This window comes from Pezoporus wallicus, unplaced genomic scaffold (assembly GCF_028554395.1).
Source record: "Pezoporus wallicus isolate ANWC-B61680 ecotype Strahan unplaced genomic scaffold, APGP_CSIRO_Pwel_v1 contig_2025, whole genome shotgun sequence".
Taxonomy (NCBI): Eukaryota; Metazoa; Chordata; class Aves; order Psittaciformes; family Psittacidae; genus Pezoporus; species Pezoporus wallicus.
Window position 1 is genome coordinate 4,939,349 of NW_026640253.1, and position 22,683 is coordinate 4,962,031.

General features: G+C 39.9%; 1 protein-coding gene across 4 annotated transcripts in view; it reads left to right on the top strand.

Moving 5' to 3' along the window:
• Positions 1-1,410: 1,410 nt before the first annotated feature.
• Positions 1,411-22,683, top strand: part of USP47 (ubiquitin specific peptidase 47) — a 56,073-nt gene continuing 34,800 nt past the window's right edge. The window contains exons 1-5 of one of the 4 annotated variants that reach the window (XM_057418308.1): positions 1,432-1,541; positions 16,600-16,659; positions 19,680-19,883; positions 20,732-20,848; positions 21,962-22,100. In XM_057418308.1, coding sequence (XP_057274291.1) covers positions 1,503-1,541; positions 16,600-16,659; positions 19,680-19,883; positions 20,732-20,848; positions 21,962-22,100 — 559 coding nt within the window. In that variant the 5' untranslated portion in view covers positions 1,432-1,502. Of the gene's footprint in view, positions 1,542-16,599; positions 16,660-19,679; positions 19,884-20,731; positions 20,849-21,961; positions 22,101-22,683 lie in introns of all 4 variants that reach the window. The other 3 variants (XM_057418306.1, XM_057418307.1, XM_057418309.1) reach the window with 3 other exon arrangements.

Here is a 22,683-nt window from a genome sequence, read left to right on the forward strand (position 1 = left end):
GCACCTACCATAGGAAACTTGAAACATGAAAATAAAACTACTGACTTTTTTTCCAAGACTTCTTTGAGGCGCTTTTTAAAGTGTTAATATAGTACACTAACATAAATACTAATAACATATCCTGACTCCAAACCATGCTATTTCTCTCACCTTTGAAAAAGCAAGGAGGAATCTGAGAAGTTACATATTTTGAACATTAAAAAGGAGGCAATTTAATTTTCCTAGTCACAAAATATTTCAAAAAACCTTCAATACAGTGGGCTTTGAAAATTACCCTAAACATAAAATTTCTTGGACTTAAAACCAAAAGGCATCCTCAATTCTGCATGTTTCCACAAGAGGACACCAAAATAACAAGAAAAATAGTTTTACAAAAATGTACCACTCCATTCACCACGTAGATTCGTTTCACTTATGAATTATTCTGCAATGAAGTAGACATTAATGTATAATTGCATTTCTACTAATGTGCATTTTAATCATTCTAGTGATTGGTATTTGGCTTTTAGTGTGCCTCAAGTAGCATGACAAACATGTATTTAAGCTTGTTGTAGACAAAAATCAACAGCCAAGTGATGCCACAGAAGTAACCTTTCATTTGAAGACTATTAACCCTAAATTCACATAAAAGTAAGCACATGCCTAACTTCACAGTACCACTTCAAAGCACAACTGGCCATCAAGAAGAGGGCCTGCTCATTAGTAGCATCAGCTGTGCTTACTTCTCCCACTCAAGTCTCCTAACCCCACATCCAAGCTGGTCATATCCAGACGTGAGGGAAAAACAAAAGCATGCAACTGAGTTAAACAGAGAAAAGTGCAGCCCGTGTGCCTCGTAGCTCTGGGAGAGCCCCTCGCAGGGGCAGAGCGGGCTGAAAGAAAGCAGGCGTTACAGAGCAAGGGCAGGCTGGGTCCTAGGCCTCCCATTACCTCAGGACAAGGAACCAGCCATGGAGCCCTGCTTCTGGGAGCCCCCCGCGCCGACAGAAGCCCTAGAAAGCTCTTTCCCACACCTGCAGGCCATGTTCACCAGACATGCTACCTCCTCGTTGCTTACCTACCACAATTCAGTTTTAATCACTTGCTACTCTCCCCACTGCCCGGCCTCTCCACAGGCGGCGTTTCTCACGAAGGGAGGTGCGAAACGCCAGTCGAACACCATCTGCAGCTCTGCCCTGACCGCCTGCAGGAATTACATCTACTACACCGCTCCTCATGCTTGGTGTACAACTGCGCACCTCAGCTGAGAAACCCTAATACGCCACCGCCACAGCAAGGCAAACGTGAGGACGGAGTTCAATCGATTCTCGCGAGAGCAGTGCCGGTGGCCATTTTCCCCATTGATTGGCGGTGGCCGCGGGGGGGTGGGGGTTGTGCCGCTGCCCCCACCGGCTGGGGCGGTGGCAGAGGAGGAGGATGAGCTGCTCGCGTTTCCCCGCCTCCCGCTGCTGACGACGACGCTCAGTTCAGCCTGCTGCGGGCTCAGCTCCGCGCCACCGGCCATGGTTCCCAGCGAAGAGAACCAGCTCGTCCCCAAAGAGGTGAGGTGGAGCAGGTTGGAGAAGGGGACCTTATACTGGGCGCCGCAGGGGGAGGGGGAGGCGGTGGTAGCGGTCGCCCCCCCCCCCTCCCTCCCCTCCCCTCCTCTCCCGCTGCGGCTTGCGGGAGGCCCAAGTTGCTGAGGTTGGCCGAGGAGGGGGTGGAGGAGGCCCGACGCGGCCCGGCCTGGCTCGGCTTCACTGCCTCCCTGTGAGGCCCGGCGCGAGGGGGGAAGGGCTCGTCTTTGTGAGGCGGCTGGGTAGCCTTTGGCCCACGGAGGGCCGGGCCGGGGCGAACGGCGGTGCGCAGGGGGAGAAAGGGAGGTTTTTCCATGTGGGCTGGAGTGGAGGAGGCCAGGGCCGAGTCTCGGCTACGCAGGGCCCCGGCGGTGGCCGGAGAGCTGCACCTGTCTGTGGCGGTATGCGGGGAGGCCGGCCTGCGTGGCGCCGGGGCCGGGCCGGCGGCGCCTGCGCTGGGCCGCTCGTCGGGCCGCTCCCCGTGTCAGTGATGGTGTGCGGAGCTCTCCGGGAGGGAGGCCTGCGCTCGGGCCGGCAAGGACCAGGGGTCCCTAGTGAGCGACCTCAACGGTGGGGGCAGAGGGAGAGAGCAGGCCTCGGCTTCGAGGCTTGTCTATGGGTGTCCGAGCGCGTCCTCGGTTGAGGGAGAGGGGCCGACGTGCGAAATGGCAGCCGAGGGGGCCGTCGCCGAGTTTCTGGGGCGGCTCCGTGCCTGCCCGTCGCCGGTGCGAAGTGCTGCAGAAAACGGGCGGTAGTGCTTGCGGTGAGTACTGGGGAAAATGTGGGCTGGCTCATCAGGGTGATGAGTTTCCTTTATTGTGGGCCACGCGCCCCTTCCCTGCTGCAGGAAGAAGGGAGAAGGCTTGTTTTTTTGCCATAGGCTAAAGATAAGAACCTGCTTGAAAGAGGAAGGCTGAGGCTCTGTCCTGCAGCGATAGGCAAATGACACGTGTCAAGTAAGAGCTGTACTGTTCAGAGGACAGATGTTCAGCACATCTTTGAGCGATGGCGTGAATTATTTGGAAACAGTTATTTGTAGAGTAGTAGTAGCAGAAACTATTTTGTAAGCAAGTACACTTACATGTGCAGCCAACTTTTCAGATGGTTTTACTGTTCTAATAAATTAACCCCTTCCTGTTTTTTTTTTGTCAAATGTCAGTGGTTTGTTATCTCTACCTGTTCCATCATGTATTCATACACGAAGCTTTGTGAGGCAAGGACTTCAATTTTGTAGAGTTTAGCAAAATGGGGAGCTGATCCTTAAGTGGTGTCTTTGAGCAGACTGTTGAAACCAGAATTTTAGAAACAAATTTTTGTGTATGGTCTTGTACAGGTAAGTACAGGATGTGTGTAGGACAAAGGTAACTTTACTTGTTTGCTTTCTTAAAATCCTAAGGTTTAAAGAACTATGATAAGACTTTTTACAAGAAGGGGAAATCTCCAGGAACTTCAGACAAGGGATGGAGTGTTAAAAAAAAATATTAAAAAAACAATCTCCAAGGGCATAAGACTAAGAGTAGAAGATACTACCTAGTGTACTGAAATACTTAATTTTAAAACTAAACAAACATGAGGGAAATTGGCAGGAGAAACCTTGTGGTGTTAGTTGTAGTTAACTGGAACTGACAAGGTGATTAATAAAAGCAGCAAGCTGAGGCTGTTTCTTTAGTTATATTTATTGATAGTTTCCCTGTTGGCTTTAAAGTTGTATTCAATATATACGTATGATTCAGATGTGTATTTTTAACTGACTCCTTGGGCTAGGATTTTGAATGCACTTTTATCTGTAGGGAGGGGAAGTATGGCTAAAGAAAGATGAATACATGCTGTTATAGATATGGATATCTTAAACACACAGAGTGAAATCTGTAAACTTTGTATATAGATAGCACTAGTGTGAGTTGCTTTTTCTCACCAAATTTTCTTAAGTTCTTTACCCCTGTGCATTCTGTAAGTAAACAAAACTGAACAGACTAGAAGCAAAATCAAATTGAGGAGGAAGAAAAGATTAATTATTGATGTTAAGCCCATCTGGTTAGGTATATTTCTGTTACACTAGAAGTTTAGCTTCAACTTTCCCGGTGTTTTTCAGTATATCCTAATTTCAATTTCAGTGGTGGGAACTTTAACAAATGTTATGCTACAGCATTCACATTAAGTCCTTCTGAGATTCAGTAATAGTCTCATTGCAGAGAACACTGTCAGTTATGGGTAAACAGAATTTTTGAGGTCTCTGAATTCTCAGGAGCCTTCTAAATATTCCTATTATGTCATTCATTTGGAGTTTCAGTTCTGCCCTTTAGGGATGGATAAAGGAGTGTAGTTCATGGGTTTTGTCCCTTCCCAACAGGCTGAGTGCTGTTGCTTGGATAGCTCCCAGTCTTGTGCTGTCTCAAAGACTAAACCGGGGTGTAAACCAATGTCTGTTAAAAATGAGTACGCAGCTGAGTTTTTCATTTGAATTCCAGTGTAAAGGAGCAAGAAGTGCAATACTGTTGCTTCAGGCTGATCTGGGGAATGACTACTCATCTAAAAGAGCAGATGGGAAAAGGAATTTGGTTCTTGTCGACAAGTTCACATGATGCATGGTAGATATTGTAGTAGGAGATGCTTGTAACATCATCAGCCTCTGTGTTTTAAGAAGAGAAACATAGGTATTATGTTGTTTACAAGTCTTCGGTTTGTGTTTGTATGTATACATATCTATGCTGACAGGAGCTCAGATTGCAGTTTTTTAAAGTATATTGTGTGGATTTTTTTCATTAACTTTTGTAAAGAGTAATAGCATGTTTTAATGAATACAAAATACTAGTAGTTTCATTGCTGTACTTAGAGAATCTTTTATTAGTTTCATGAAAACTTTTCTTTCAAATGTTACATAGGTTCAGCTGCAGCCGTGCAGTAGAGATAATCAGGGCCTCATTATTTTCTCTTGTTCATAACTTTGGCATAAAGTTCTTTTTCATTTGGAACAGATGTATTAAAGCAGTTTCTAATACCCAGTGTTGGTTTTTGTTTTTATATTAAGATTTTTGCCCAGGTTATACAGGCATTGAGTAAATTTGTTCTTGCATCCCTACCACTGCCTAATGTTTTCCCAGCCATTCCTGTAATTGTCTGCCCAGTAATTTGTTATGGTTGGGGCAGTGAGAATCCCTGTTCACTAGATCTGGCGTTCATTGTGAACTGGTCCATGTTCCTTTCCCTTCCAGTCCTCGGTTCCTGTAATTTCTTGATCTGAAAGATGAGTTACTCGTTTAGTTGTCTTTTGTATCCAGAAAAAAACCAGAAGGCATTGAGTAACATACAGGACGTTGCTGCATGCTGCTAGTGAAAGCTAAGCATGTTCTTTAAAAACTGTTTTGTTGTTAGGTGTCAGTTTCCCCATTAGTCTAGTAAAACCCAGTAACCCTGGGAAGGGGAATAGTGTAAGTAAGATAATAATGAAAATAAGAAAAAAATGGTGCTATTAGAAGAGAAAACACTATGGCTGTGTTTCTTAGAGAAGTAGATATGAAACTTTATGCAAATCTACCCCAAATACAAAGCAGCAGAGTTGTCTAATCAACACAGTTGATGAGAAAGTTAGATTAATGTGTTTGATTACTGGTAACGTAAGTGAACTTTACTAAGACTTTCCTTGAAAATCAGGATGCATCAGAACTTAGTGAATATTGCCCAGAATTGATCAGAGTACAAAAAGTATGTTCTGCCAGAAGGCTTTTGAAGTGTCTGTGCCGCAAACTAAATAAATGCTGTGCAGATTCTTTCTCAGCATGTTCCAGCATAAGCTATCCAAAACTACACCTGTCAGAATAAATATATATGCTTTCTACTTGCTGCCATTACATCAAAGATGATATTCCAAGTTCTCAGCTAACTAATGTGAGTCTTTTCATCACTACATTAATGAATCCATTTTAATCTTCCGCATTGAACAAATAAAATACATTTCTTGATGGGTATCACACTAATTTCATTAGGAGAGCAGGAATCTGGTTAAGATATTTTGCAATTCTGTTTAGTAAAGGGATGCTGTTATCTTCAGTGCTGATGGAGTCCTTGTTCTTTCATTCATATGTATTAAAAGATTCTACAAGTGGTTACGGCTTGTGTTATTTATCAGTTTTTCCTGTTTGCCTTCTCTTGCGCTGTGTTGTAGAACATAAAGGAATGATTGTGACAAGTAGAGAAACTGACTCCTTTACTGACCAAGAAGATAGTCTGGAAATCAGAGCTAGGAAACAAACAGAAAATCCACCCAGATTTCCACCAAGTTATTTGGTCCTTGCAAACAGGCTCTTTCTGAGTGATATTCAGTAAATTAGTTTGGTGAATGAGGCATGAGAGTAGACTGTAAGATATTTCCCTGCTTCGTTCAGCCACCGGGCTTCTCAGTTGCAGTTTAGTTCCACTTGTATGTACATCTGGCTATTTAATCTGTTGTATAAGATAATCAGAATAATTAATAGCACCTTGAAATCATATGGTGTAAAGTTTTTGTCTAAGAGATACCAGCTACCTTAAATGCTAGTAGTTGGTACTTTAAATGCTGCTAGCTAAAGTTATCATTCAGTAGAATAATTAAACAACTAAATAACATCATGTCTCTCCTCCACCAGGCCGCTCCTTACACTCACACTCTGCTTCAGTAATACATTTAGAACATCACCACAAACAAGAAGTGCAGTTTTCTCTTGTGTTTTGTGGGTCACTGGTGATTAATGTTTCCAAATCACACTGTTTTTCAGACTAGTACTGTACTTTTTCTTAAGCTGTGAAGTAGTTATCTGGAGGCAGAGAATACTTTAAAGATCTGTCAGTGATATGTTCTATACTCTTTCTTGAACTCAAAATTTCATTAAGCAGGTTTCTAGTTCTTTGTTTGCTGCCATTTTTAAATAAAGCCTGTTTTCTGTGGATTTTGACAATGTGGCCTTGCATCATAGGTTTAATATGAATTGTCCCACTGCACAAATACTGATGAAAATCATTACTATCCAGCTTGCTTTTACTGTTTGAATGATTTGATATTAATACAAGATACTTGCAGAGACTTACTGAAATAGACCATACCTTGACTTTCTGTTACCCTTGACTTGCATGTTTTAGTCTTGTCATAATTAAATTTGGTGGTGTGGTGTATGTGGAGTGTGTTATTTTAAACTTTTTTCTGTTTCATTACAGTTGATTTAATACCCTAAAATATGTATAGATGTTCGTATATCCAGTCACAGCTCTCCACTCTTTCTGTTGTATTTGAAAATACATTGGATTTTATGGAAGAAGCTGAGTGAGAGTTAAGTGTCTAGAAAATTCAGTGATTGAGTTACATGTACACATTCAACCTTTTATTCAGTTTGAAAAAGTTTTAAATTCTTTCGTGAACTCTTAAAGCTGATATTCTGTGTGCTGTCCCTTTGCAAATTAAGATGGCATGCCTTCAGGTGAGCCTCCTATTTAACATTTTGCTATTTTTATTGAACAAAATACTCTAAAACCAATGCCAGTAGTAACTAAAGAACTGATAACTGAATATACTAGGAAGTCTGAAATTTTTTATAAACTTCCAATAAAAGTATAACCAACTTGGTCACGGCTTCAGCCACTGTGAAGTGTGTAGTATTTTCTTTTTTTGCTGCAGTGCTTGACATATAATCAGGTTGCCCTGAGCAAATCACAGCATTAACAGATGAAATAACTTCTAAAAAGAACATGTTGGCCATGATCAAAAAAATGAAGATAAACTGGTAAAAATCACTTGAGTCATTTTAATCTTTGAGATTGTGACCACAAGGATACTTTAAGTGCGTCTGAAAAATGACAACAGATTATTTTTAGATTGACAGTTCTATGAATAGGTTAGAGCTAGTTATGATGCTTCATGTATCTTCTCAATAATCACATGTGATGAAAGCCTTTTAATGAGGAAGCATAGGGTGGTTGAATGCCCTATAGTTTTGAAGCTGTGTGAGAAATATACTTAGAATCATAGAATAGTTAGGGTTGGAAAGGACCTTAAGATCATCAAGTTCCAGCTGCCCTGCCATGGGCCTGGACAACTCACACTAAACCATGTCACCCAAGGCTCTGTCCAGCCTGGCCTTGAACATTGCCAGGGATGGGGCATTCACAACTTCCCTGGGTAGCCCCTTCCAGTGCCTCACCACCCTCACAGTAAAAAACTTCTTCCTTATACCCAGTCTAAACTTCCCCTGTTTAAGTTTTAACCCATTACCCCTTGTCCTATCACTACAGTCCCTAATGAAGAGTCCCTCCCCAGCATCCTTGTAGGCCCCCTTCAGATACTGGAAGGCTGCTATGAGGTTTCCACGCAGCCTTCTCTTCTCCAGACTGAACAGCCCCAACTTTCTCAGTCTGTCTTCATACAGGAGATGCTCCAGTCCCCTGATCATCCTCGTGGCCCTCCTCTGGACTAGTTCTAACAGTTCCATGTCCTTTTTATGTTGAGGAAACCAGAACTGCACACAGTACTCCAAGTGAGGTCTCGCGAGAGCAGAGTAGAGGGGCAGGATCACCTCCTTAGACCTGCTGGTCATGCTCTTTTTGATGCAGCCCAGGATACGGTTGGCTTTCTTGGCTGTGAGTGCACACTGCCAGCTTCATGTTAAGTTTCTTGTGGACCAACACCCCCAAGTCCTTCTCCTGAGGGCTGCTCTGAATCTGTTCTCTGCCCAACCTGTAGCTGTGCCTGGGATTGCTCCAACCCAGGTGTGGGACCTTGCACTTGGCATGGTTAAACTTCATCAGGTTGGCATCAGCCCACCTCACAAGCGTGTCAAGGTCCCTCTGGATGGCATTCCTTCCCTCCAGTGTATCAACTGAACCACACAGCTTGGTGTCACCAACAAACTTGCTGAGGGCGCACTCAATCCCACTGTCGCTGTCACTGACAAAGATACTGAGCAAGATACACTTGATACACTGTAAAAGTTTTCACAGGTCTGAAAACAGGTGTAAATACCATTTTTTGAAGAGGTCTGGCGGAGTACTGTAGGAGCTAAAGGACTGAGGCAGGTGTGTTTATTGATTTGTGTATGTATTGTGTTGAGATCAGTAACAATGAAGGCATTAAAAAAAAATAACAATTGAAAGTGGTACCTGTATTTACTAAATAGAGTTTTTTCATCAATTAACATTGGAAAATTATCTGTGTCCTTCCTCGTATATACCTTGTAGTATCTATACCTTCTGTGGTGGCACTGTGCTTTTGTTCCGTGTTCTCCCTAGAGCCCTTTGCTGTAGTGGTAGCGATAGAGTTTATGTCCAGGCTTCATGGGTGCTTAGGTTCCTAACTTATATCATTCATTCTGTGGAGCACTGCTAGAGAACTACACAAGGAATCCCTGCTGACTCCCCTTAATATCCAGTGTAAACCTCCCTGATGCAGCTTGAGGCCATCTCCTCTTGTCCTGTTGTTGCTATTCAGCTTTTCTTTATCCTTCCCCAGCAGCAGGTGGACAGTTTAAAGTAAACCTTCATTTCAAAATTGTCCAAAAAGAGAAAACTTTCAATTTTTGTTCAGATTCTAATTTGTGTTTATGCGAACACTGCATTTCTAACTTGGGCTGGCAGAAAGGCCTTTATAATATTAGCAGCATATATAAATGTTTATAAAAAGTTCATGGTAGTTCCATTCTTGAAGGAACGGTGGGCAAATGTGAAAGCACATCCGCTGCTTCTGTCACCCTCCATGGGAAACAAATTATGTGATTATAGGTTTATATATAAAAGTGAGAAGTTTAGTTTTGGTTTTTTAAGAAAAGGAGCGTGGCGATTAAGAAGGTGGGGAGAGATGATGCAGTCTCTATAAAGATGAGGCTGTTTCCGATCTGAATATAAAGTTTGTAATGTAATGAATGTCTAGAGGTTGGCAGATAGTTTGCAAATACAGCGAACTTCATTTAATCCTCACAATTATTATACTCTGGTTACAAAACCTCTTGGAAATTAAACAATTCTGGGTTATAGGGTGAAAGAAAATACCATCAGTTGAAATTACAACCTTTAAGAAAGAGTCAAATACGCAAAATGTCTGGTCGTTTAAACTATTTAGATTTTAAAACTCAATCTGTTGCTACTGTGTTCTTTGTTACCCCTTAATTTAATAACAGGAAACTCTTAAGACTACTTGTGTCATCTGTAGGCATGACCAGGAAATATTTGTACTCTTCATTACTGACAGTTGCTACAGTAATTTTTTTTTTTTTTTTTAAAGGAAGTCATTAACCTTGAATCACCTTAATTTACCATATTTAAAAAAACATTAGGAGATAGGTGTAAGAAGACTGGCTCTTCAAAACTTTCTAAAGAGAAACATTTTAAGTCTTTTGAAGTACAGAACTTGGATGGAAAATAGCCTCTGTAAAACTGAAGAGTAAATGTTTTGATCCCTAGTTCAGCTGTTTCCAGACACACGCTCTCCCAGTGTGTCTGTCATTTTCTGTAGTCTTTTGAACACCCTGAATACAGGCACTTATTTCTGGCCCTATACGAACTTTTTTTCTGGTTGTCATTCTTTTATAAATGCTTTTTACAAATAACCCAGTAATCCACAGTAGCAGGAACAGACTCTGAAAGGTAAACGCTAGCCTCATAACATACTCTTTGTTTCTTGGGCATAATGTTATTTTTGGACATACTTAGAAAGTTAGCAATATTAGCCTTTTATAAAAATGATTTGTATGCATTATACAGGAGTGACAGTTAACAGCTGGCATGCAAATCTATTTCAGTGAGGTGTCAAACACTTCTGTGAATTTTTTAAAATTAAAATGTTAGCATTTCTGAGGTGGGGTGGTCTTTGAAAACAGCAGATGAACCTGTTATCTCCATGGGGCAGAGAAAAGAGTAAAACATGTACCCCTTTTTCCAAAAGGAGCAGGATCGCAGAGGTCCAGAATTGTATTTTGTGCCTCTTCTCCTTTCTGCATTAGGTCATCCACTATAGGACAACATTTTTAGGGTTCACTTAGGCCATTAGTGAACCCCGTATGGCCCTTGCCTTCTTTCATGGTCTGGAGCAGTTATCCTGCATCTACAGCAGGCTGGAAAATGGAGTGAGCATGGCATGAGTGTGAAAACAATAGCATTGCCACAGTAATGACACTTCTTGCACTTCTTATGATTGGACCAGATGATCCTTAAGGTCCCTTTCAGCCTGGTATTATATATTGTGTGATTCTTGGCCATTCAAGGTAGAAGAGGGGGTTAATCCTCTTGTCCTCTGAGCAGCAATGACATACAGAGAGACTCATAATAAGGATGGAGGGTGTCATTTCAGTCATTCAGGAAACCAATGAAAGTTGCAGTATGTCCAAGGTGGTGTTAGTAATTGAAGTACTAGTCCATATAATACATGCTTTTAAAATACTCCTCCTCTGCAGGGACTGTTATATCACTTCGTCCTTTTCCAGGAGAATTGGGGATTCTGTTGAGAAGCTGGAGGGCTGCTCAGGTTAAAGCTAACTCCCAGAAAAAACAACCAGAAATGATTAATTTTAAGAAGGGATAAGTATCTGAGCCCTCTCAACATGTAGTTGCATGACCATTTGTGCCAGCACAAGAAAGGGGACAGTGTTGGGGTGGAAATAACCAGGTGGAGCAAGATAACTAATTCTGGCAGCAGCTGCAGCTATTCAAGAGTTAACTGCTTGTATAACTGAAACATTGCCATGTTCAGAGTTTTTAGACCTCTGTGTATGTGTGAAGTGTTATTAGTAACCTGTCAATTCATCAATCTTACATGCTGAGCTGCCAGAATACATAGGTATGCTTGTGTAATTGTATAGAATCATAGAATAGTTAGGGTTGGAAAGGACCTTAAGATTATCTAGTTCCAACTCCCCTGCCATGGGCTGGGGCACCTCACACTAAACCCATGTCACCCAAGGCTCTGTCCAGCCTGGCTTTGAACACCACCAGGGATGGAGCATTCACTGCTTCCCTGGGCAACCCATTCCAGTGCCTCACCATCCTTACAGTAAAGAACTTCCTTATATCCAATCTAAACTTCCCCTGTTTAAGTTTGAACCCATTACCCCTTGTCCTGTCACTACAAAGCCTAATGAAGAGTCTTTCCCCAGCATTCTTATAGGCTGCCTTCAGATACTGCTGTGAGGTCTCCACGCAGCCTTCTCTTTTCCAGGCTGAACAACCCCAACTTTCTCAGCCTGTCTTCATACAGGAGGTGCTTCAGCCCCCTGATCATCCTTGTGGCCTTCCTTTGGATTTGTTTCAACAGTTCCATGTCCTTTTTATGTTGAGGAAACCAGAACTGCACACAATACTCCAGGTGAGGTCTCACAAGAGCAGAGTAGAGGGGCAGGATCACCTCCTTAGACCTGCTGGTCACGCTTCTTTTGATGCAGCCCAGGATACGGTTGGCTTTCTGGGCTGCGAGCGCACACTGAAGCTGGCTCATGTTCATTTTCTCATTGAGCAACACCCCCAGGTTCTTCTCCTGAGGGCTGCTCTGAATCTCTTCACTGCCCAACCTGTAGCTGTGCCTGGGATTGCTCCAACCCAGGTGTGGGACCTTGCACTTGGCATGGTTAAACTTCATCAGGTTGGCATCAGCCCACCTCACAAGTGTGTCAGGGTCCCTCTGGATGGCATTCCTTCCCTCCAGCGTATCAACCGAACCTCACAGCTTGGTGTCATTGGCAGGCTTGCTGAGGGCACACTCAGTCCCGCTGTCCATGTCAGTGACAAAGATGTTAAACAAGATCAGTCCCAACACCGATCCCTGAGGGACACCACTCATTACTGGTCTCCAGCCGGACATTGAGCCATTGATCACAACTCTTTGCGTGCAGCCATCCAGGCAGTTCTTTATCCACCAAGTGGTCCGTCCATCAAATAGATGTCTCTCCAATTTAGAGACAAGGATGTCTTGTGGGACAGTGTCAAATGCTTTGCACAAGTCCAGGTAGATGACATCAACTGCTCTACCCCTGTCCATCAGTTTTGTAGCCTCCTCATAGAAGGCCACCAGATTGGTCAGGCAGGATTTCCCCTTAGTGAAGCCATGCTGGCTGTTACCAAACACCTTGTTTTTCATGTGCCTTAGCATGCCTTCCAGGAGAATCTGCTTCATGATCCTGCCAGGCACAGAGGTGAGACTGACTGGTTTGTTATTCCCTGGGTCATCTATTTTCCCCTTCTTGAAAATGGGGGTTATATTTCCCTTTTTCCAGTCATCGGGAACTTCACCTGACTGCCATGATTTTTCAAATATGATGGACAGATATAAAGATATCATAATTATTTTTTAATTGCAGTGGTCCTAATGGAAATATCTCATTCAGGCATCAATTTTGTTCTTTTAAAGTATGTCAAATTCTAGAAGGGATAGGCTGAGAGTTGAAACAAACTTCACTTGAACTGTAATTAATATCTGAATGCTTCTATTCAATGATTCTTCAGAAGTAAAAGATAAAAATGCAGCCTACTTTTTGTGATTGAAGCTACCGAATTCTGCTTTATACTTGTAGTTGCTGGAAATGTGCACCCAGTTACACAGACTTGGAATGTCCATCCCAAAGTGTGACCAGCAGTAATGTGATAGGCAGTAGTCACTTGTGTGCGTCTTGTATGGTAGTCTTAAATTGCTGAAGGCACATGAAGCTTGAGAATTGCTGTCATAGGCTTAGTAATCCAAGTAGTTTTATGAATGTAAGCATAATGTCTCTCATTGCCATTTGCTGCTGATCCCATTTTCTTCCCTCTCTATTGCAGTGTTTTGTGAGAATTATTTATAGGGTGTGGACATGTAGGAACTTTTCTGCTGGTGATCAGTTTAAGTCTCAACAGGCCATTAACTTAGCAGTCAAACCGCACACATCATTTATTCAGACTCTTGACCTGAAACTTGTGATTTTACTTGTGATTCATGCTGTTCGTATTTTTGGCTGTTGGAAGTAGTGTGACTTGGAAACATTGGGTAGAATCAACATGAAGTTTGAACTTGGCTTTAGACTTCACTTGAAATTTCTGAAAATAATTTTATGAAAGGACTGAAGCAGGAGTTAAAATCGTGGGAGAATCTTGCATCATGTGAATGTAATATGTTTGTAGTGGTTTGTCCTCATATGGTTAGTAAAATGCTGCTATAGGATTTCAGTGAATTCACTGATTTAGAACTGAGAAATAACAAGCCACATTTAAATGCAGTTTTAAACGCACTACAGTTCTGCATTTGAATGTTGTTTTGACAGATCTATTAACGCTTATTTTTTTGTTCCTCTATTTTCAACAAATATGGTTGAACGTATATGGTCAAAGCTAATGTCTCAGTCTTGCAGACGGCACTAACACCAATGCTTCCTTTGTTAGTGTATACCGAATTACAGCTTGAATTCCTTCAGTCCCTGATAGGCTTTATGCTATGATATGCTTTAAACTGTGGAACATAGACATGCAGATCTTTCATGTAAAATGATGAAAATTACTTTTTAGAAAGTTAAATTTGGTAAATGCCTGTGTAGAATGGCCCCCTCAAATGTCTGCTTAGGTCAGACCTGTGTGTTGATTGCATGTTTGTATTATAAAGAGTCTTTTGCAAGTCTGGTTCAACACATAATCAGAAATCTACATGCAGGTTTAGGTCTGTCATTGCCTTTCTAGAAATGGTAAGAGTGTAAAAGATTGAGAGACTTGGGATGAAAGTGTCAATATTTCAATATTTTAAAAAGGTTAACATTTGAAATTGCTTAAGAAGACTTCTGTGGTAAAATAATCATAGGATGATTTCCTAACTTGTAGCCTTAAGCAGCAGTCTGCATTTGCTTTTTCAGATGCTTATGGAGTTGAGGGTCTGCAGCTTACTTTACTAAGCTGCTGGTGGCCTGTGACCTATATCATGGTATGGTGAAGTAACAACATCTGGCTTTGAGGACTTCTCACGGGTACAGAACAGATGTGCTTGCTACCTGATTAGTTGCTCTTACCTCTTCTGAGGAAAAGGCAATAGGATATTTTTGTATGTACCTGTGAATACCATGTGTATGTCAGTTTGAAACCCTTGAACTATATAGTTAATATGCTCAACTATTTTGTGAGTTGTAATAAATAATTAAGTTAGTGAATTCCAGAGTAATTTTTATCAGAGTGAAATTTCATTTATATTGGGATCTTTAGTCTCTTAATTGCACTTTAAAGCATAAATACCCGTGGTGAAAGGAGATTTTTTTTGTAACTTGTAGAGTTAAACTGGTGGTTGTTGTAAAGTGTATTCATAGAGTGGTAGAGTGACTGCTTTAATTGAAAAGTAGGGAATGCTGCATTTAAGATTGACATGTCTGTGTGATTGTGTAGTTTGTCTTGTCAAAGCAGCTAAAGACTCTTAGTTACTTCTAAAATTCCTGAATCACATAAACAGTATCATGCACAAGTTTGATTTGTTTGTGTTACATGGAATATTGAAAACCAGCCTTGCCAGTCAGAATTTGCTTAGAGTGAAATAACTCTTGAAAATCTTCCAGCAATCTTTTATTGAGAAATCAAGAGCTGGGAACACAGGACAAGAGAATTCTTACAGAAGAAGCAACCTGTCAGTGTTTCTGCCCAGTTAAGGTGATGCCTGGAGCCTGTCCTCCCTTCCACCCTCCTGCAGTCACTGAGTAAAATAACACATCTGAAAATTACACATACCCCTGTGTATACTGGACTTAATTTGTCTGTCTCAGGAGAGAATGAATTCAGGATTAAGTAAGGCCTCTTTGGAGGCACTGATTGATTACAAGGAAAATGGGAAGACTTAAATCTTTAGACAGGACAATATACTTGATGACTATCATAAAATTATAAATCGGCAGTTTCAAAATCATGCTTCCAGGACTCTCATAACCTTTAAGTCACTGTAGCAAAATGTATGTAACTTTCAGTTGAGAGCAGGTAAAACTAATAAGCAGCAAAACATTCACGTTGTGGTGGTGGTTGTTTTCGGGTTTGTCTTCTTGGTTTGTTTGTGTTTTTCTTTTAATTCTTAAAACCTCTGTCAAATCTGAAATTGCAGACTGGTGTGTAAAAAAACCAATTGATAGGTACAATTACTAATCTGGGATCATTGAAACTTCCAAAACCGAAACGCAAAGAAAGAAATCTCACCTTATGTGTCATCCTGCTTAGAAGTTAAATGCAGTGGTCTAATTTGGGCTTTTTTTTTAGGTCATTTAGTGGGGCAAACAGGGCACGTCAGTAAAGATTATGTCAGTGTCTATGTTCTGATAGTTTTGTCTGAGGGCGCAGTTAAAGAAATTTGGGAAACAGCAATGATGTTATTAGCATCTTCATTCTCGCTTCCTGTTTTTCCTTTCTGGAAAAGTGCAATGCTTCAGATTCAGAAACTAGTTAATTTGATGTTCGTCCATAGTCAGAAAAACTGTTTTATACAGGTAATGTTTATGGTTGTGTTTTTGAGGTACAACAGAGGTATTAAGGCAAGCTTTCTTTAGGAATATTAGGAGTAAGAAAAGTCAGTAACTTCGTCTCTTGCTTACCTTCAGCTGCATACTTCATAATGAGTTGATATTAAGAAAAACCTTCCTGCAGGAAATAGGCAGGAAGAAACAGTTTCATTCAAAACTGGATAGCTTCATAATATGTAAGTGCAATAATAAACTACATGATTTTTATGCTAATCTTGTGCTTGAACCATTTGAGGTAAAATATTTAGCTCTGTCTGGAGGGCTCTTCAAATACAGTGAAGGAATTTGTTAGTATGAATTTGTATCTTGAATTGTTGTTTACATTTTCTTATCTACCCATTTTTTACTCTATGAAGTAGTCTGTCATGTATTACAACTTAACTTTGTATGTAACACTGCTCCTATGGTAATTTAAATGTTAAAATAATGGGCACTTGTTAGAATATTTGAAGGGTTTTCCCTTAAAAGTTACTCTGTAAATGGTGGTTTCAAACTTGGTAATACTGTTTTACTTATAAAACTGACTATGGAAAAAAAAGTCAGTTTACTACTTTAAAGGATTGACTTGTTAATTTTTTTTTTATATACTGTAGGATATGTTTTGGAGTTGCAGACAAAGTATATTTGCTGAAATGAAGAAGAAATTTTCACAGGTAGACAGATGACATGAACTTTATAAAATAACCAAGATACATAGTAACAGCATGATGGTGTAGCTTTTGGTTATTTCGTAGCATGAGCATGTTTTTGAATACAAAGCTTGTGTATGTTTTAAATGCAGACTTAACAGTAGACGCTCCAAATTGAGTATGTGTTTACACGCTTTTATGCTGGTGTGTGGGCTTTTAATTAAAATTGTGTAGCTGTCATAATGTTAATCATTACATAATCTGATATATTAAATTTTGTGTTGACTTTGCGGGCTCAGTTTGATAACAGCCTCTCAAAATAATTTTAAGGTCTATTACTGACCAGTATTGCCTTTTAGGCTGTTTTTATAGTAAAGTAGCCCCAAAGGAGATGTTTGCATTGTTGTCTGATAGTTCAGGTGGTATATGTGAATACTTGCCATGACTTGGAATGAGGTTATTTTTGCTTCATCTCTTTACTATGAACAGCTTGAAGCAGTGGCAGCACAAGTGATGGCTTAATACCCTTTGCTATACTAACCTTGAGTTAAACCAGTTCAGTCTGTGAGAATTACATCTGTGAACAAGGAAGAGAGGATTTGTTTGACACAGAACATCCAGCAACCCAACCAGCAAATCTTCTGTAATTTGTTTGCTTAATGTTACTTCCTTCCATCAGATATTGTGTGTCTTATTATTTCTGTAGCAACTCCAATGTAAATCACCACTGATTCACTATCAAAGGTGATGGAGAAAGTGTGAGTAGGAGGAATTAAACTTATAGGTACCTTCTGCAGAGAGGAGGTAGGGGGGGAGTTAAGGTGCTGGTTATGTAAGGGCGGTAGGACAACAAGGAATTGAGTCTCTGAGAACTTCTATTCCTGACATGTTTGTATACAGTAGCAGCTCAAGTTGTAGGATCGGTACAAAATTAGTGTGAGAATAATGACATCTGAGTTAACTTACATATTTTGCTAGACAAAGCTATATGAATAGTAGCAAATGCCTTTTGATCTCTCCGCACTGTGGGAGGGTGGGCTTCCACCAAAGCAAACCTCTACTGTTGCTGGGGGATCTGAGTCCTAAGTGTAGGTTGATCGTATGAGGGGTTTAGGTGCTGCTTGTCTTCTCCAGAAAAATCAAGAAAATAGACCCCTGAGTGAGCTTCATCTTCTCTTTTATAACCACACAATGAAAGAAAAAAATTATGTGCTTGTTGTTTAGCCAAAAAAACTCAATAAAATTGAAAAATGAAGCTGAGCTGGGAAATACAAAGCAAGGAACGCAGGAAAACATAATCACTGGTGAAATTTAAGTGTAGTTTATTCAAGTAAAGCTCTCTGTCTCCCTGTTGATGAAAGTGAGGAAATAATACGTCAAATTGACTTCTGAATTGTGTTGTTTGTTGTTTTTTTGTTTTTTGTTTTGTTTTCTTAATGTGTGGTTAATGTTTCAGGAATAATTTTGTCTGTTGTCTTGGAAAGTAGTTCATAAGCCTAAAATTCTCTAGTAGAGGTTAAATGTATGAAGATGCAGTGTTACAGATTTGCTGGAAATGGTGCCTTGAATCTTTCTGAGCATGCAGCTACTGAAGATTTCTACACGGGACGTTACATTTTATAAACTAGCAGAAACTGGACTTCGAAGTCTTAAGAAGAATCACAGTCTAAAGCAAACTAACATAATGTAGCTTGGGAGGGGTGTTATTTTTCCTTCTCTGACAACTTTTTTTTTTCTGATGATGGTCAGAGTAGAAGCTGCAGTTGCCTAGCTTTGTATTTTATAGTTGTATGAGGACTGTCAGCTGATCTTGAAATCTTGTAAAATGAAGAGATGCAGCACTGGCTAGGATGTTTTTATACAATGGAGATGGAAAGGCTTTCATGAAGTACTATACCACTTCTGTGGTAGTCATCTTTGTTGTGAGTTTGGTTGTGTAGAAATAAAGGGATGCTTAAGTTGTTTAGATATTCTTTGCAGTTCTTTATTCTCCAGAAGATGCTTATGACATGGCTTACAGTTTTAGTGTGAACACAGTTCTTGCTGTTTCTTAGTGTTTTTATCCACTGAAAATCATGCATATTGCATGTATTTTTTTGGCCGCCTACATTATGTGCTCTCTGACTGTGAACTGAGATTTGGGTGCTTTGTGTGTTGCAAGTCGAAAAGGCCAAGTCCCTGGGGACTAATACTTCCTTTTATTGACCTGATACTTTCATGTGTGACCTGTATTTAGTTATTCCTTACTGTTCTACAGCTTTGGATAATTGCGAGAATTAATTGTTTGTGCTGACATCTTTGTCTTCCTGGGTTTCCAGTTTTGGAAGGTGTTGGGAAAATGTAATTTTCTTGAGTTACCTGGGTCCATAAAATTTTAGTACTAATCATTGCTACCTTCATTCAAGATTGTGACTTTTTTTTTTGGTATTTGAGGTATATTGAAATTGCTGTTTAAAATCACTTTATTTTGTCTAGTAGCCATTTGGCAACATTAATTTTCTTTGTTCAGGCAGAAGAATTTCTCCTGTGATTCATGCAGCAGTGGATTTAGTAGAAGAAAGTTGGTGGCTTGGTTGCTATTTGTTTAATGGTCAGCTTCCAAGATTATTTGGAAGCTTGCAGATCTGGTTTGCTTTCCTAAAAATCACAAAAGGTGAACTTCTACCTCAGCAGGATTTATGATCATGTCAAAGCAAAATACGAGCCTGAAGTGATGATGTGAAAGCCTCTTCCTCCTGTGAAGCAGTTTTCTGTCTGCTTACTGGCTGAAATTCTATGCAGAACTTGAGCAGTTTATCTCTCTACAAAGTGATCCACCCATACAAATTCCTTCTTTAAAAACAGAGCTTGTTTTTACATGTGTTTTCCAAAATCGGAAGGTTCTAATTTTCTTATGCTTGCTTTGAAAAATAAAACTCCAGATTTAGGATCTTCAGGTTCTAAAAGTATACTGCATTTTGTAGGTGAAGTCTTGTTTTGATTTTTCAACTAAAGTCCAAAATGTGTTTACTTTACTCATGAATTGGTGCCTGCTGTCATTTCAGGTGGAAAGTGCAGCTGAGGAACCCAGGGTACTGTGTATAATACAAGATACCACAAATTCCAAGACAGTGAATGAGCGTGTTACATTGAACGTGCCAGCTTCCACACCACTTAAAAGGCTGTTTGAAGATGTGGCTTTAAAAGTGGGCTATGTGAATGGAACTTTTGATTTAATGTGGGGGATTGGAGACGGTGTAAATGATACGGTATGGCAAAAGTGCTTTTTATTTTCTCTTGAAAGCAAACATTTGAATCTTCACATTAGAGAAAGGTGCTACCTGTATTGCTTAGTGCTCGTTTAATTCCTGTAAAAATCTGTTCTCATTGAAGTCCCATAAAAATTTGTAGTAGGTGCATGAGACAAACGCCAGTATTTTGATTTGGGTGAATTTTATTGTGTTATATCTGCATTTTAGTTTCAAAGTGTGCTCTTAATTGATATGTGTTTAATCATTAAACAAAAGAAACTAATATGGTCATTCAGATGTTTCCTGTGGTCTTGTTTGAGAAATGTTTTATTGTGTAGTGACTTTCAATGTTTTGTACCCATTTTAATTTATTATATACAAAAAATATGATTAGTATCACACCTGTGCTTTATTGTGAATTGGTGTTGGTTTTAGTTAATACGATTTCTATAGATACACCTAGAAAACTTTGTAAGATTCTTAAGAAATAGATCTTTATTTCAGGTCATGTTTATGCTTGCTGAAAGTATATTTCTGTTGTTTAAAAATAAAGTGTATGCAAGCTGTATAGGACATTAGATGTTACTGACGTTCTACAAGAAACTTGCAGACCAGTGTCTTAACTCCTGAGTAGGTAAACCAATTTCTGAGGATGACACTATATCGTAATACCTAATTTATACCATTTGTTAAACTGTTCCCAAGTTCTTTCAGTATTAATGATGGCTATATTTATAATGGGTAGTTAGTTATTTTCATTTCATCTTAGTGTGTCAAAAGCTATTTAAAGCGCTGTACTTGTACAGAATCTGTGTGTTTTAGATCTCTTAAAAAAGAAGCTTTGTTTGCTCCTTTTTTTTTTTTAGCAGGCTCCACTAGATCAAAACAGTGAAAAAACTGTTCTTGATGCTGGTTTTGAGCCAGGGAAGAAGAACTTTCTGCATTTGACAGAAAAAGATGGTGAGCAGCCTCATATAATGCCGGTAAGTCAAATTGTTGTGTAAGCTGTACTGTTGCGAGGGGGGTGGGGAGAGATATATGTTCTGTGAATTGCTCTTGTGAGCTCAGAAAATGAAATAAAATTGGGCTGTAAAAAAGGGTCTTCAGGAGCCTTCTCAACAGACTTTTAGACTACTATTTTATGCTTCTAGGTTTCTCCCGAGTAGGCCCAGTTCCATTAGTAATGATTTTCTGTAACTTCTTATTCATGCTTGTCAAATATTTACGTAATGCTTGCTGTGAGTAATGTTCTAGGGTTATATAATTAATTAATCTTTGACATGTTTAGAGATGTCTTAACATTACAGGTTTAATCATACACCTAATCCTTTTCCTCTGGGTGTTTCAAAGCAATATTAGGTCACTGTGACAGGATTCTCAGAAGCGGCAGTCCTCTATCAACAGCAGTTACCCTCTTTCAAATTTACCCTTAAGGGGAAAAAAAACACAAGAGTTGTCAGTATTGCTACAAGCAACTGTCTGGCATTAAAAAAAAATCTTGAAATTTCCTGTTTCTCAAATACATGATGCAGTGAAAGATAAACACAGCTGCAGTTTACTTAAGGATTTGATAGACTAATGATATATTAAGATTTACTATTACCTCTCATGTCAGCAAAATGCTGCCTACTTAGCTTTAGCCTTTGTTACGGGTTTAATTATATAAAAGGGGAAAAAAAACCCATGTTTAAATAATTGTGCACAAAATCAGAATTTGCATGTGATTCTGAAAGAATATTGTAATTTTTATATCTGAAAAAAAAATCTCATTCTGTATTTCAGTGCAGAAAACTTGAGATGTAGGAGATACTGAATTGCAGACTTGCTTGTTTTATGTATTATAGTACTGTATTTGATTATACAGTATTCTAAAGGGCATTTGCTTCCCCTGATTCAAAGAACGATTTCTCAAGGTTTAAGATGTGGAAGAGCAGAATGAAAGCTACACAAGCAACTGTTTATCTGCAAGTTTGTAAAATTTGTGTGATATGCTTAGCAAAACTGATTTCTTAGCCGTGAGAGAAGGTAAAATTTGTAGTTGCTTCAGTAAAAATTTGTCTAATTTTTGCATAAACCCAGTGTATTTATGTTTTCAGGAGGAGTCTGGTACAACGGATGACAGTGCACAAGATAGATTTATAGGCCCACTTCCAAGAGAGGGCTCTGTTGGCTGTACCAGTGACTATGTCAGTCAAAGCTATTCTTATTCTTCAGTCCTGAGCAAATCGGAGACAGGTATAGTGTTCTATTATAAAGGCAATGCTGATTTGTGATTATTTTAGCATATTTTGAAATAGCAGCACCAAGATTTTTGAAATAAATTGCAAATTACTTAAAAAAAATCCACATCAGTACTATGTTTTCAATCATGTTTTCTACGATATTCTCATGTCACTTTGGGAATCGAAGTGCTCTATCCCATCCTTTTCTTATTTGGAACCATGCAGTTCAAACTCTCTGTCAGGGGCCCTCCTTTTCTGTATTAATCTGCTGCTGTAGCATAGTTGAGTAGTCAGGATTGTATTACCAGAAGTACTCCCCTCAAGCTGTGTGTTCACTCACAGCTTAATGAGTACTTGATACTCAGTTATAGACGGGCCGTTGCCAAATCTCTGCAGTCTGTGTGTTAACACAGTGAAGTCTTCCTACTGTAGCCCCCAGTTGCAGTTTCTCTGCCTGATCCACGATTCCCAAAGAGGTTCATCCTCCACTGCCTGGTTCCCCAACAGTAAGCAAAGACTTCCTCTGGAAGGGAAGCGTAGCTCTGCCTCTCGGGCAAGTGCCAGGGCAGGTCCCAGGAGGCTGGCTGGGTGCCTTT